Below are 12,509 nucleotides of genomic sequence, written 5' to 3'. Positions count from 1 at the left end.
TTATCGTGATTACGATGAAAACGAATATCATATATCTTTTTCTTTTATGATCGAGATGAAGATCAAAACGATCGAATTTAAAGGTAATTCTAAAAGGGGAAGGAAGAGGAAAATAAGATGGAAGAGGCATAATTATGAGCTTGCTAGATAGATATTATAATATGGTTGAGACGTCAAAATCCTTGCTTCATTAAGAAGAGTGACAATTTGTATAAATTTTCCCATTAGGTTTTCCATGATGCTTAGTGGTTGATGACATTTGACATAAGTGCCCAAAAAAACTTGTTTCTCTGATACATTTTCATCTCTCAATTTTAATAATATGGTTTTGCTGTTGATTGAATAATATTCATGTTCCATCAAGAAAATAAATAATATATTCATGTAACTATCATCACTACCTTTATTTTCGTCAATTTATAATCTTATCAAAAACCCCAAAAAATAAAAGATTTTGAAATAAAACTAATAATAACAATGAAAATAAATAAGTACTCTAAAAGTGAATTTTCTTTAAATATTATTGAAATTCCATTTTATTTATTTATTTTAATCTTTTACGAATTTGAAATTTAACTCAATACAATTACTTTTAAAAAAAATTTAAGATTTAAATTTTATTATCTGTGATCTCTTTCTCTATCAATCTCTTTTATATATATATATTTATATATATATATGTAAACTTTCTAAGCTGTTAGCTTTAATGTTGGAGTACAGAATTAAGAATGATAATAGAATGGATTTTCATTATTTTTTAAATATTTGTATTTGAATACGTTTAATATTTATAATATCTGAATCTGTTTAAACATCAGTTTAAGTTTAATATTACTATTCACATCCAAATTCATTTAAATAAATATTATCCGTTTAAATACTTGAATCCGTTAAACTATCAATTTATTTAAATTTTTTGTCAAAATATAAAATAAATAAAATTTTAATTTAAAATTTAAATTCATTCTTAATTAATAATAAATAAAAATTAATTTTTAGGTTTGAAACATTTTACAAACAAAATTTTATATATTTTATATATATAAACGGATAACGAAATTGGATATAAAATCTGATATATATTATTATTCTTTTAAATTTAAACAGATTCATATATTATATATTCAAGAAATACTATTTATATTCGTTTTGAATCCATTATGGATAGCAAATCTCTTATCCAAATTTATTTGAATCAAATAATAGTAAATATCTATTTATTTACTGTCCATTCCCATTCCTAACAGAATATCATCATTTCAGTATATTGCATTAAAGCTTCTTATCAATTATTTGCATTAACAGGATTGGCAGGTAGAACAAATTAAGGATATATTAAACTGGCCGGCTAACTCGGGCTGGCCATATTCCAAAATTTTCAAGAGAGATCGAGTTTAACAGATGGCATATTGCAGCCATGGCAGTTGAAGATGGTGATGATGCTTTGGGAATGGTGATCTGAACTTTACAGGGACCAAACAAACCGAGGTCGTTGTTGAAAAGCTAAAGAAAGTAATCATGCTTAATGTTATCATAATCATGATTATGTCATTGAAAAAAATATTGATTAAGTTTGACAAAGCAATATCCAACCAACCAATGAGGTGTAAATGATAAAAAGGACTGATTCAAATTGATTTATTATAAAATTTTGGGTGGGCGGAGAGACTGAGGGTTTCTGCTAATTTCGTTCCCACTAAGGACAGGAAGAAACCACACCAATGTCGTTTGTCCTAATTTCCCCGCAATTTAGTGCACATAAAATAATATTGTATTAATTAAGAAAATCATATGATATTTTGGAGCACTGAAATGGAAATCCGATTTGACCCTTAGCACCAGAATGCACCAACCAGTCTATTTGTCCTTTGAATTTTAGAACCAGCCATCTATAACAAACCAACAAGATTTGGTTTCATTTTCCAGTGCTTTAATTGATTGCTGCAAGATTTGATTTCATTGTCCATGCTTTGATTGAGGTTTCGTTTTTTAAAAAATCCAAACCTGCAGAAGAAAATAAGTCATCGAGTAGCAAAGAGGTGGTACATGAATATGTAGTGTTTTGGGCTGTGGAAATTGGACTCATAGTCCCACAATTGGATGAGTAACTGACGGTGGGCGGGTGCTTCTGCTCCCAGGTTATGCCACACCTGCAAATCTATGATCCCCCAGTCGACTCTCATACTTGATTCATGCCAAGACTCACAAATGCACTCAAAATCTCTTGAATAATAATCTTTTCAAGAATGAAAGTGCTTTCTCTCACAATACCCTGGAATTGAAAATTGGAATAACACAAGTCGGAAAAGTGAAAGATCAAAGGAAATGGTCCAACCCATTGGTCTGATTCTAATTAGCAGTAACAGGATTGATGTTTGGGATGACTGGAGTTGCAATAAAGATTACTTATGTTTGATGATAAGAAAGCTGGCAATTTTATAGTTCAACCAAAGCTATCACAATGGGCAAAAACAGTGAACAAGTAATGTGCTCAGCACACAAAAGACATTAGTTCACAAGGACAAGATCCTTCCGTTGCAAACTATATTACATTTCATTGGAACTCACAACTACAAGTTTTTTTCCCTTTTCAACAGCCAACACGATCGAATACGTGGCTAAACTCCAGTAAACTGATATATGGAAAAATGAAAACAAAAGGCAATCAAATAGTAATTCCCAGGGACTTCTTGAACTTCTCAACTTCCAAATATACTGTTGAGTATGGCAGGAACTCCGAGAAATGTTCTTTGCTCAGATCATTAATTGCTACAGCAAGTTTTGGGATTTCTAAGGTTTCTTCATGGGTCAGAGCCCGGACAAACCTAGCTGGATTTCCTGCCCAAAGCTCACCAGTTGGGATTATCCTACCTGGAGGAACTACAGAACCAGCTTCAAGGATAGAGTGAGTCTCCACCAAGGAACCTTCCATAAGAATAGAATGCTGTCCGATAATACACTCTGGTTCAATTGTGCATGATCTCAAGAGACTGTATGCACCAATTGTCACAAACCTCTCAATTGATGTCTCAGCTGGAAGTCCTGTAATATAGAAAATTGTTACAAATTAAATATAGTCAGGACTCGAAAATAGTATTCTTATGATGATGCCATTGAGGAATAGAAATGGACAAAATAAAGTTCTACCTAAAACATTGCTTTTATGTTTTATTTTTACTGCAGAGCATAATTCACTAACGATTGAAGAAATCCCCAGTTAAACAAGCGAGGCTGACTTGCAATTAAGCATGAGCTTACAGGTTCCAAGAGCTACACTAGAAAACAATGGTCACAAAAGAGGAGCAACCAATAAACAATATTCAAGAATGAACCGGTTATTGACAGTCAACCCATCGTTCTGGAAACAAAAGAGGGCATTATCAGAAAGACATGTAAATCAGTAACAGCAGCAAGGAGCAAGTTGCAATTATCAGATACCTAAAATATTAACACAGAGACATATGAACAAGAACCAGGAATCATTGAGGGGTCACTCACAGACTTTTCTCATCAGTTAATGACCTTCATTGTTATAAAACCAACCTTCTTATGGACAATGTGCCCTACCATATAACTAATGCATCTAAACAGATCATACAATACCAAAAATATCTCTGCAAATAAAGCAAAGAACACTAATTGTATCCCTCTAAATGTGATTAGTTTCTCAGCTGCATGGAACATATTAAAACATAATGTATAACAATACAAGTACCAATCGTCAAAGCTTTAACCAATTTAGCTCATTCCATGGTAAATCAACACCAATCCGAAATCTAATTTCATGCTAAATTTTTATTATAAAGAAGTCCAAAACCCTAAATTTTCTCTAAAAAGGTATAAAAACACCAAAAGGAGAAAGATAAAGGTAAGGATTACCGGTCGGTGAGGACCATGCGGCGTGAATGACGCAGCGTTCCTGTACATTAGAGCAGAATCCAACGGTGATCTTGTTGAGATCGCCACGTAGGACGCAGCCATTCCACACAGAAGCTCCGTCGTTGACGGTTACTTGACCGGCCAAGACGACGTTAGGCGCCACGTAACTGTCGACAGCTACCTTCGGGACCCACTGGCCGAGAGGGATTATCTTTCTTTGGCCCCTGTAGTCCCACTTCACTCGATCCAACGATGGCGATATCGTTTTGACCGCCTCCGTGCCGAAACAACGGTTGGCCATGACGTGACGGTGAGCGGAGAACGCATTGGCCGCGGCTTTCCTGGAGATTCGAGCTGCAACAGATGTCACCATTTTTTATGCTAATGGTGAACAGAGAGAGCTTGAATCTTCAACACGAGTGAAAATGGAGAGAAATGGGAAAGGGCTAGAGGAGAAAAGAACATGTGTGCGCCATTATGTAATAATTAGATGTGATTTCAGTTTGAATCGGATAGATTCAGTGTATAAAATTATAAATTTTTAATTGATTTAAATCAAAATTTATCAGTAGTTTAATTTGATTAAATGTTTCTAAAACTTTTATATATTATTTTAATATATTTAACTAAATTTATATATAAAATAATTATTTTTATTTTATAAAATTTAAAATATATATATATAAATTAATAAAAATATATAATTAATTTGATTTAAATTTTTTTAATTTTTTATATTTTAATTCAAAATTTGATCAAATTTAATATATATATATATGTAATATTTAAATTTATTTAAAATAAATAAAAAAATTAATATATATCAAATTGAATATTATCATTTTGAATTAATTTTTGATTTTTTTTTTTTTTATATTTTTATCAAATAATCCATAAAGTTTCTTATACATGGGCTGCTATGTCAGCCTGGTTTGAGGACTGATACCAGACTTACAGTCCAAAAGCCAGTCCTTTGAGACTCAGTAGCAATATTTGTAGAATCTCCTTAACCATCTTTTGATTATCCTTTTTACATGAGAAGATACCAGATATGTTGGAGCAAACAAACACATAAAGTTGCATTACTTTTGGACTTTTCGGGCTCTTTCGGTATCCTCCAACAGTTATGCTGTAGCTTTGCTTGCAAAAAAATCAGAAATGGAGAGACCCTCCTTGTTTAGAGAATGTCAAGTATCTGGAAATTGGTTGGACTTCAGAATTTGATCCAACCAACTAAACATTAACTATGCTTATAAAGGCTATTTGTCCAACTGAAAGTAACAAAACATGTCATGCCATTGCTAATAATTGTAGGGATTCCAGCTTTGATTGGAAATTTGATCACAAATGGTCAAAGTTATATGGTGCTTATCTCTTTTTGATCTTGATAAGTCCTTAAAGAATCATAGGGATGCCAGCAGTGGATTCATTGTGCCAGATTCTCTTTGTCTTAATGACTGCTCCATCGTTTACTGCTTGAAGAATCGTTGAAAGAAATTTGCTAAGATGAATCCTAAAATTCAAGTTGTGATGAATCCTAATTCAACCATATTAATCTGTAATTCACGCATGGAAGATCCGTCTGTTAATCGGTGGAATGAACTGTTTGTCTGAATTACATGCATGGAACTCAAGACTGTTCTATTTTCATTTGTTCTTCTAGTTTAGGATTCATTTGGCACTATGATGGGAGGAACCCCCACTGCTATGTGATGTCGTTTTATGACATGACTCCTAAAGGTCCAGTCATAAAATGCAACTATGGCGTGATGGAAGTCCCTCTCACTGTGCCGCCAAATGAAGCCTTAGTTGAAAAAAAAAAAATTAAGCTATTTGGAACAACTTGGGGCAAAGAGCCAACAAAATACCTGTGCAGTGCAATGATCTATTGATCTTCATCAAGTTTATCTCAAGCAGATGAAGTCAACGTTCAAACAGAAAGATATATACTTGATGATATTTTGATATGATCAAGCTGGTTTTATCCAAGAGAACATGTCCAGTTACAAGCATATTTATTCATATTCTTTGGGCTAGGAAGCATCTTAGCTTTCACATCCTACTAAAGGCTAAAGTTACCAATAAAAAGATGGAAAATATATATATCTGGGAAAATGTTGGCCGCCTGGCCCCATTACCTTCAATATTAGGACAAAGCTGGGAGATCGTAGTGCACTTGTTGCTTCACTCAGACAAGTACTAAACAAGCTGAAAACGATCTGGCCAATTTTCCATTTCCAAAATATCTACCTCATACAGATAATCCCACAAGATATTTTTTTCCAAGCTAATGTTTTATCTTTATCTCATCTCTTTAGACTATAGGAATCTACTATATATACAGAAGCAGATATAACTTATTTTACACCGAAGAACACTAAAAAAAAAAAAGATCTTGGTTTAGTTAATGGAGTCTAAGCGTAGAGGATTCAAGAAAAGTAAGATGGTAATGTCTCTGTATCAGGCACCAAACTCATCATCTTCTGTACAGCATAGCAACAAACTTAAGTCTAGTCCATCTGCTTCAATGTCTACAGGTTTTTACAGTGATGCATTTATGGATCATTCAACAAAGCAGAAGCACTCTTATATTGTTTCTGATACAGCAAATGACTCCTATGGCAACTACGGTGAAGGCATCGATGCTAGGGCTTCAAGTTATATATCAGGTGTTCGACAGCGTTTTAGTCTAGAAAGGGGGGATTGATCAACTGTAAGTTCCTAGACTTGCTTGGAAGTTTTTTTTCATCCGTTTTAATTGCTGATAGCCTCCTACCAATAGTAGTAGTCTAGTAGATCACATCCTTTTTGTTGGATGCTGTAATATGTAAAAGATTTTCACTACAGCAAAGTAATATGCTTGTTTACATGGTCAAAAACATGTGATCTGATAAGTTTGGTCTCATATTTATCCTGAAAAGAAAAAAAAAACATACCATGTTCACATATTGGGGGATGTTGATGTTCATTCATCAACCTTGAAAGAACATCATATCAAGGGGTGAAACAATTTAGAGTTCAGAACTTCCATAGGTTTATACATATACATGTATGCCTTCCTTGCATGATCAAAGTGATGATGACACAATATTATATAATTCTTGTTCATCCTGTCATACAGATGGGGATTGTCCACAAATATTGCTTTAACACTTTATAGTGCTTAAGATAAAAATAAAACCATAAAAACCATCCAAAGCATATTAAACATAAAGCCAGCGCAAATAAATTTGTCACTGTCAACTAGTACCATATATGCGATAGTACCGTATGCAGCTGAAGTAACTGATGCATATCTAGTCATAGTGGGAGACCTTTTCTGCTGCTTTAAGGGAGATCTTGAAGAATCCTGCAATATTTCAAAGCACAAAAGCTTTTAACATGGCAAACAGTAATTTCCCATTACCGCGGGATTATCCAATTTTTGTGTGCAATTGCACCATAATAAGCTGTTTGGATAACAAGCTGCGGTGGCGTTTGTAAAAAAACTCGTATTAATGCTTGGAAATCTCACTGGAGGTTAAAGGGTCCGGTGGATTTTTCATTTCCACCGCAGCCTCTTTTTATAAAAGTAAACTTGATTTAATTTTTTATTTTATCTTTGGTTTTTCCATTCTTTTTTGTTTTCTAAGTTTTATTTTGATAAAAAATAATAAGTAATCTTCTAGATTATTGTCAATAATTGTAAATATGTTATTACTAATTTTTTTAAAAAATCATTTGATATATTATTTTTTAATTATTTATTAATACAATTATAATTTGACATAAAAATAATTTTTTAATTTTTTATTAATTTTATAAATATTAAATAATTTAAAATTTTCACTATAATTCATCTTATTGTCACTAGAGTTTTTATACTCAAATATACATTCTATCACTAATTTTAATCTCACTACTAAAATAATAATCTCACATTCACCATTATTTTTAATGTCACCAAAATTAAGATCTATTTGAATGAACGATGAAATTATTTTTGGTGAGATTTAAAACAATGATGGTAATAAAATTAATTATTAACTTACTATAGCGGGGAGTTGGACATTGTAACAATGAGATTAAAATCAATAATAAAATATGTATTTGGATGTAAAAATAACTATACCAATAAGATTAAGTATAGGGAGAAGATAAAATGATTATTAATTACATTATACTAAAGTTTTTTTTTATTATTTATGTAATTATATATTTTTGTTAACTTATATTAATTACAATTTATTTATTTTTTAATTTATTAAATATTTATTTGATTATAAAATTTAGTATTTATTTAATTTTTAATTATTTATTAATTATTTTTATTATATAATTATCATATTTTATTTATTATATTGAATTAACAAAGTTATTTTAAAATTTTAAATAAAAATAAAATAAATAAAACAAAAAAAAACAGAAAGGAAAAGATTTAAGAAAAAAAAAAAGAAAGTAGGGGTTTAATTGAAAAAAAAAAAGTATTATAGGCGGCGAGTTTATTCACTAGAGCCTTGAGCCTCCAGTCAAAAAAATAAGTTATCAAAAACATGGTGTCTAACACGCTATCCCAAGTCTATGTAAAATAGATCAGGAAAAGGTGCTGTATACATTAGTCTATCACAAACTTGAAGGCTTGTAATTAAGTAATATATTATTGATTAATTACCTTTGCTCATGGAACATGGTGCAAGCATTTTCACCCACAATTCTTGAGCTGATGTTACCATCTTGTAGCTCGTTCAACTTAACCTCAAAATTCACAGAAATAGAGTTCATTCAGAACTTAATGTTTCCAATTACCTAAATACTTACTAGTAATAGTAATATAAAGTACAGTAATGCACAAGAAAATCTCACTCTTTTCTGGAGACGAGTGTTCTCCTCTTGCAATTGTTTGTGCTGCGTTAAAACAAGATGTAAGTTTGAATGGCTTTCTCATCAATATTTCTTCAAGCTCAGTTTATTAAGTTGTTAAGCAATTGTTTAAAGGAATCACCATGATATTGTGTTCCAAGTTCCAATCATCAAGTCATAAAGTTTAATACTTATCAGGAAGTAGGTATTTTGTTCTAGGCATTTTCTTACCCTTCTCTTTAGCGAGGTGGCATGATCAGAAACAATGCGTCTCTGTTTGTTGTAAATCAGCAAAAAAAAAAAATCAAATTATTGTTTAGGTATAATCATATCTGAACAACAATGCCATTATCATCAATTGCATGACTAATAAAATCATGGTTGAACATTTACCTGACCAGTTCTCTGATATATATATATATATATATATATATATCTATATATCTATATATGTACGTATGTATTTATAACATAACTATATATGTGTTAACCCTTTTCTTTACCTTTCTTGAACGGACTCGTTCAACACCTATCTTCAACTGTCGCTCAAGCTGTTTCAACTCCCTCATGCCTAATGCTAATATGTCTTCTCCAGATAAGTGCCTGCAAAAGGAAACATTGATGATGACAACATGGTAAATTCTATGGCAGCAGCAACCTCAACACAGATAGTATTGCAGCAAAAGTTGCACATACTTAAGTCTTGCTTCCAACGCGTTTATGGATCTCTTTAACTCTTCAATCTCACTTCTCCAGAACTGTGATGAACAGCAGGAAATCAAAACCTGGTGGTATATTATATATATCGAAATATATATAGTTTAAACTGACAAGTATGCAGTTAAATTAGGAACAAATTGAAGGTTTAACCTATGGCTATGCAACATGATGTCTGTGAAATCAATAGGAGGAAAATCCAATTTTAGTTTCCAAATAGCTACAAGTAACTTATATAAACTTCATTTTTGGGCCCATATTCTGAAACTAAAAAAGTGTAATCAAGTCCACTGGTGAAAAAGAATTGCTAACCAGAACTAACTGTCTGGAATTTTCTTATAAAGTGGTCCTACCTGCAGCCATATCTTAGCGTAATCAAATGTCCGAACCCCGTTAAGGCATATCTTATACTTGTCTTTAGATGATAATGTCCATAGACACACATACTGAAGTCGATTATTGAGACAATTAATATCAATATTTTGTCTTATGTTTATCTTTTTTCTTCAAGTATTATCCCAACCAAGCTGTGTATATCCTAGCTAGTGTTTATGAATTCATACAGCAAGAAAAAGATCCCCTGGGCCTAGTTCAGTAGAACCAACCAAATCAAGCCCATGAAAAAGTGTCTGGTTTTCAATGGAGAACAACAAACGTGAGAAAATTTCAATGTAATGTAACATATAGTTCATAATTGAATTATCTTCATTATTCACATGCAAATTGAACATTGAAAAGTAAGCTTGATAAGAAATAATCACACTACCTCCATGGTTCTAAATTGAGGGTTATTTGAATCTGGCAGCCCTACTTCCCTTCTATACTTTGTAATACTCCTATCCATGCTGCAGCAATTTATATATTCAGAGCAATGAAAAACATCAAATAATAAAGATAATGCTTGGTTTACACACAGTTTACACCTTGCATGAGTTACATGCTTCCATGACAAAATGCATAGGTGAAGCAGGACAACAGAGAATTTAACTTACTCATGACTGGCAAACTGATAAAGCTTTCCGGAGGAAGAGAAAATAAGCAGGGCAACTTCAGCATCGCAGAGGATGGAAAGCTCAAAAGCCTTCTTTAGGAGCCCATTTCTTCTCTTTGAGAAAGTCACTTGCCTGTTTGTTGGGTTCTCTATTCTTTTCAGCTCTACCTTTCCCCTCCCCATTTCTTTGAACCCACCTAAATCAAGTAAAAACTCGTTGCATAAACTTCTGTGTTTAACTATATTTATACAAGAAAAAAGAAGAGAAATGGCTCTTGATTTCGAAAGCCATTTCCTGGTCCATGCAAGCAAAATGAGTTTATACCATCATTATCAGGAGTTAGGCGTAGATGACTAAGGTGACACGACCACACTACTAAGATGCCTTTCATAATTGTCCTTCTTTTCCTTTATTATTACTGCACCCACCGTTTTGTTTTGTTTTGTTTGACATGCATCTTCATTAAATTTCCAAATTCTCGACTTTCTTGTACCTCAGTTCTAGCCGGACCCCCCCTCCCAACTAAACCAAAAAAAACATAGGCATAAAAGGGCTTAGCTTTTCCTGCTAGATGTCTATTTGGCTAATCTTTACCATTAAAGCACAAATGTTAAGAGAGAAGGATGGACTTGGCAACTTTTCAATGGGATTCATTAAAGTATATAACCCTTATTCTAGAAATATCAAAGAAATAAAACCTTAATTTAGCATAAGCCTAAGTTATAATTTCTCTAACACATAATATAATGTTGGAGTAAACAATACCTTTATGTCACGTTATAAGTTCGTTGTTTCTATATATAAAAAAAATAACACTAAAATAAATCTCAAATTAGTTAAATCGAATCCATAAATACACGTATATGTACCAAGAGCCACATCATTACCAGGTAAAAATTTAGCAAACAATGCTTGTTTCTGCATACCTATGTACGAATATAAACATTTTCATCTGCTTTAGTAGAATTAATTTTCACTCACATGCAATTACTCACAGCAATCCGATTAGATTAATGCTTTGAATATATACTAGTATTACTATAACCATTGTGTGTTCATATACAAGCAATGTTGAAAACCCTACCCTTAATGTCCTTACAGAAAATAGAGATGACGACATTGGATTAAAAAAAAGATGCTTTTAAGATGATTTGAGAGGGAGGTGAACGAAATGAAGCATGCCTAGTCCATGATATGCTTGACAGGCGCATCTATGAACTAGCGGTCAACCTCCAGCGCTGGCTAGTGATAGCTATTTGGTGATTATTAATTACCTGGTACAACGGGCAATCTATGTCGAACAATGTGGAGGCCGGAGATAGGGCAAGCAATAGTTCCCTGCTATGCTTTTTCACTAACAATATCTTGGGTGTTCGACACGTATGGATCATGGTACAATCTATGATTCTATTGCCTCCAAGGAGAGACCAACACCTGTTATGTAAAGTTGATTGATTGGGATGTTGGATGGGAATTGTGACTGGAGGTGGATTAAAAGTTTAAAAGCTAGTGATCTCATCATGATGCCCTTTTTGAAATGAAAAAATGTTTGGAGTTTTTGAAAACGTGGGGAGACAGGTGTCGAAATATCAGTTGTAAACTGGGTTTGAAGGTAAATAAAGTCTGATGATATCTTCCAGCCTAGTGAAACCCCACTATAATTTTTATTGCTCAAAACCTTTGAACGTCCCATTTCTGATGATTAATTCACGTTTGAGTCTTTGCTCTATCGTATAAAATTTAAGGAATCTTATGAAGCTTAGGGTTGAAAGTATATTTGATAATTTACATATTTATATTTATATATCTCATATATGATACATGTTAAATTCATATTTAATATATGAAAAATTATATTATTTTTATATTATATCCTCGTATTATATTTAAAATGATCATTTAATTGAAAGTAGGAATAAAACTTGAAAGATCAACCTGTTGATCACTTTTGGCTTATCAGAAAGAAGGAAAAAGAAACCGTAATGGGCTTTGTAAAGGAGCAATTGTTCGTGGATCAACCATTCAGCATTAGGGATTTTGATATGTGGGGTTGCTTAACCTCAATGTTTCCACTTTCAGTTT

The 12,509-nt window shown here is 32.4% G+C and overlaps 1 protein-coding gene and 1 long non-coding RNA gene across 2 annotated transcripts; one reads left to right on the top strand and one right to left on the bottom strand.

The window, feature by feature from the left end:
• Positions 1-2,536: 2,536 nt before the first annotated feature.
• LOC111289949 (uncharacterized) lies at positions 2,537-10,710 on the bottom strand. The gene is made up of 16 exons (XM_089768748.1): positions 10,428-10,710; positions 10,202-10,280; positions 9,415-9,476; positions 9,222-9,321; positions 8,950-8,991; positions 8,722-8,763; positions 8,531-8,613; positions 7,210-7,228; positions 6,748-6,792; positions 6,018-6,098; positions 5,748-5,787; positions 5,577-5,683; positions 5,427-5,489; positions 4,835-5,019; positions 3,880-4,256; positions 2,537-3,042 (listed from the first exon to the last, which is right to left on the bottom strand). The coding sequence occupies exons 1-16, from the start codon at positions 10,607-10,609 to the stop codon at positions 2,666-2,668; spliced, it is 1,884 nt and encodes a 627-aa protein (XP_089624874.1). The 5' UTR covers positions 10,610-10,710; the 3' UTR covers positions 2,537-2,665.
• Positions 6,235-6,758, top strand: LOC149516231 (uncharacterized). Its single transcript, XR_016346596.1, has 2 exons — positions 6,235-6,325; positions 6,417-6,758. It is a non-coding gene; the product is annotated as an uncharacterized LOC149516231 (long non-coding RNA).
• Positions 10,711-12,509: the final 1,799 nt, after the last annotated feature.

The sequence above is a fragment of the Durio zibethinus genome, chromosome 11 (assembly GCF_047325235.1).
Source record: "Durio zibethinus cultivar Kanyao isolate XHJ-2024 chromosome 11, ASM4732523v1, whole genome shotgun sequence".
In the NCBI taxonomy this organism is placed as follows: Eukaryota; Viridiplantae; Streptophyta; class Magnoliopsida; order Malvales; family Malvaceae; genus Durio; species Durio zibethinus.
Note: the sequence above shows the minus strand (reverse complement) of the source record. Positions and strands in the feature narration are given on the sequence as shown.

Excerpts from the sequence above, each read along its gene's own strand:
- LOC111289949 (XM_089768748.1), bottom strand. The coding sequence starts at position 10,609 with ATGGGGAGGGGAAAGGTAGAGCTGAAAAGAATAGAGAACCCAACAAAC. Across the intron at positions 5,788-6,017 it reads GCTTTGTCCTAATATTGAAG|ATAAACTTGATGAAGATCAA; the intron begins GTAATGGGGCCA and ends CATCTGCTTGAG. Across the intron at positions 4,257-4,834 it reads AAAGGACTGGCTTTTGGACT|AAAAATGGTGACATCTGTTG; the intron begins GTAAGTCTGGTA and ends ACCATTAGCATA.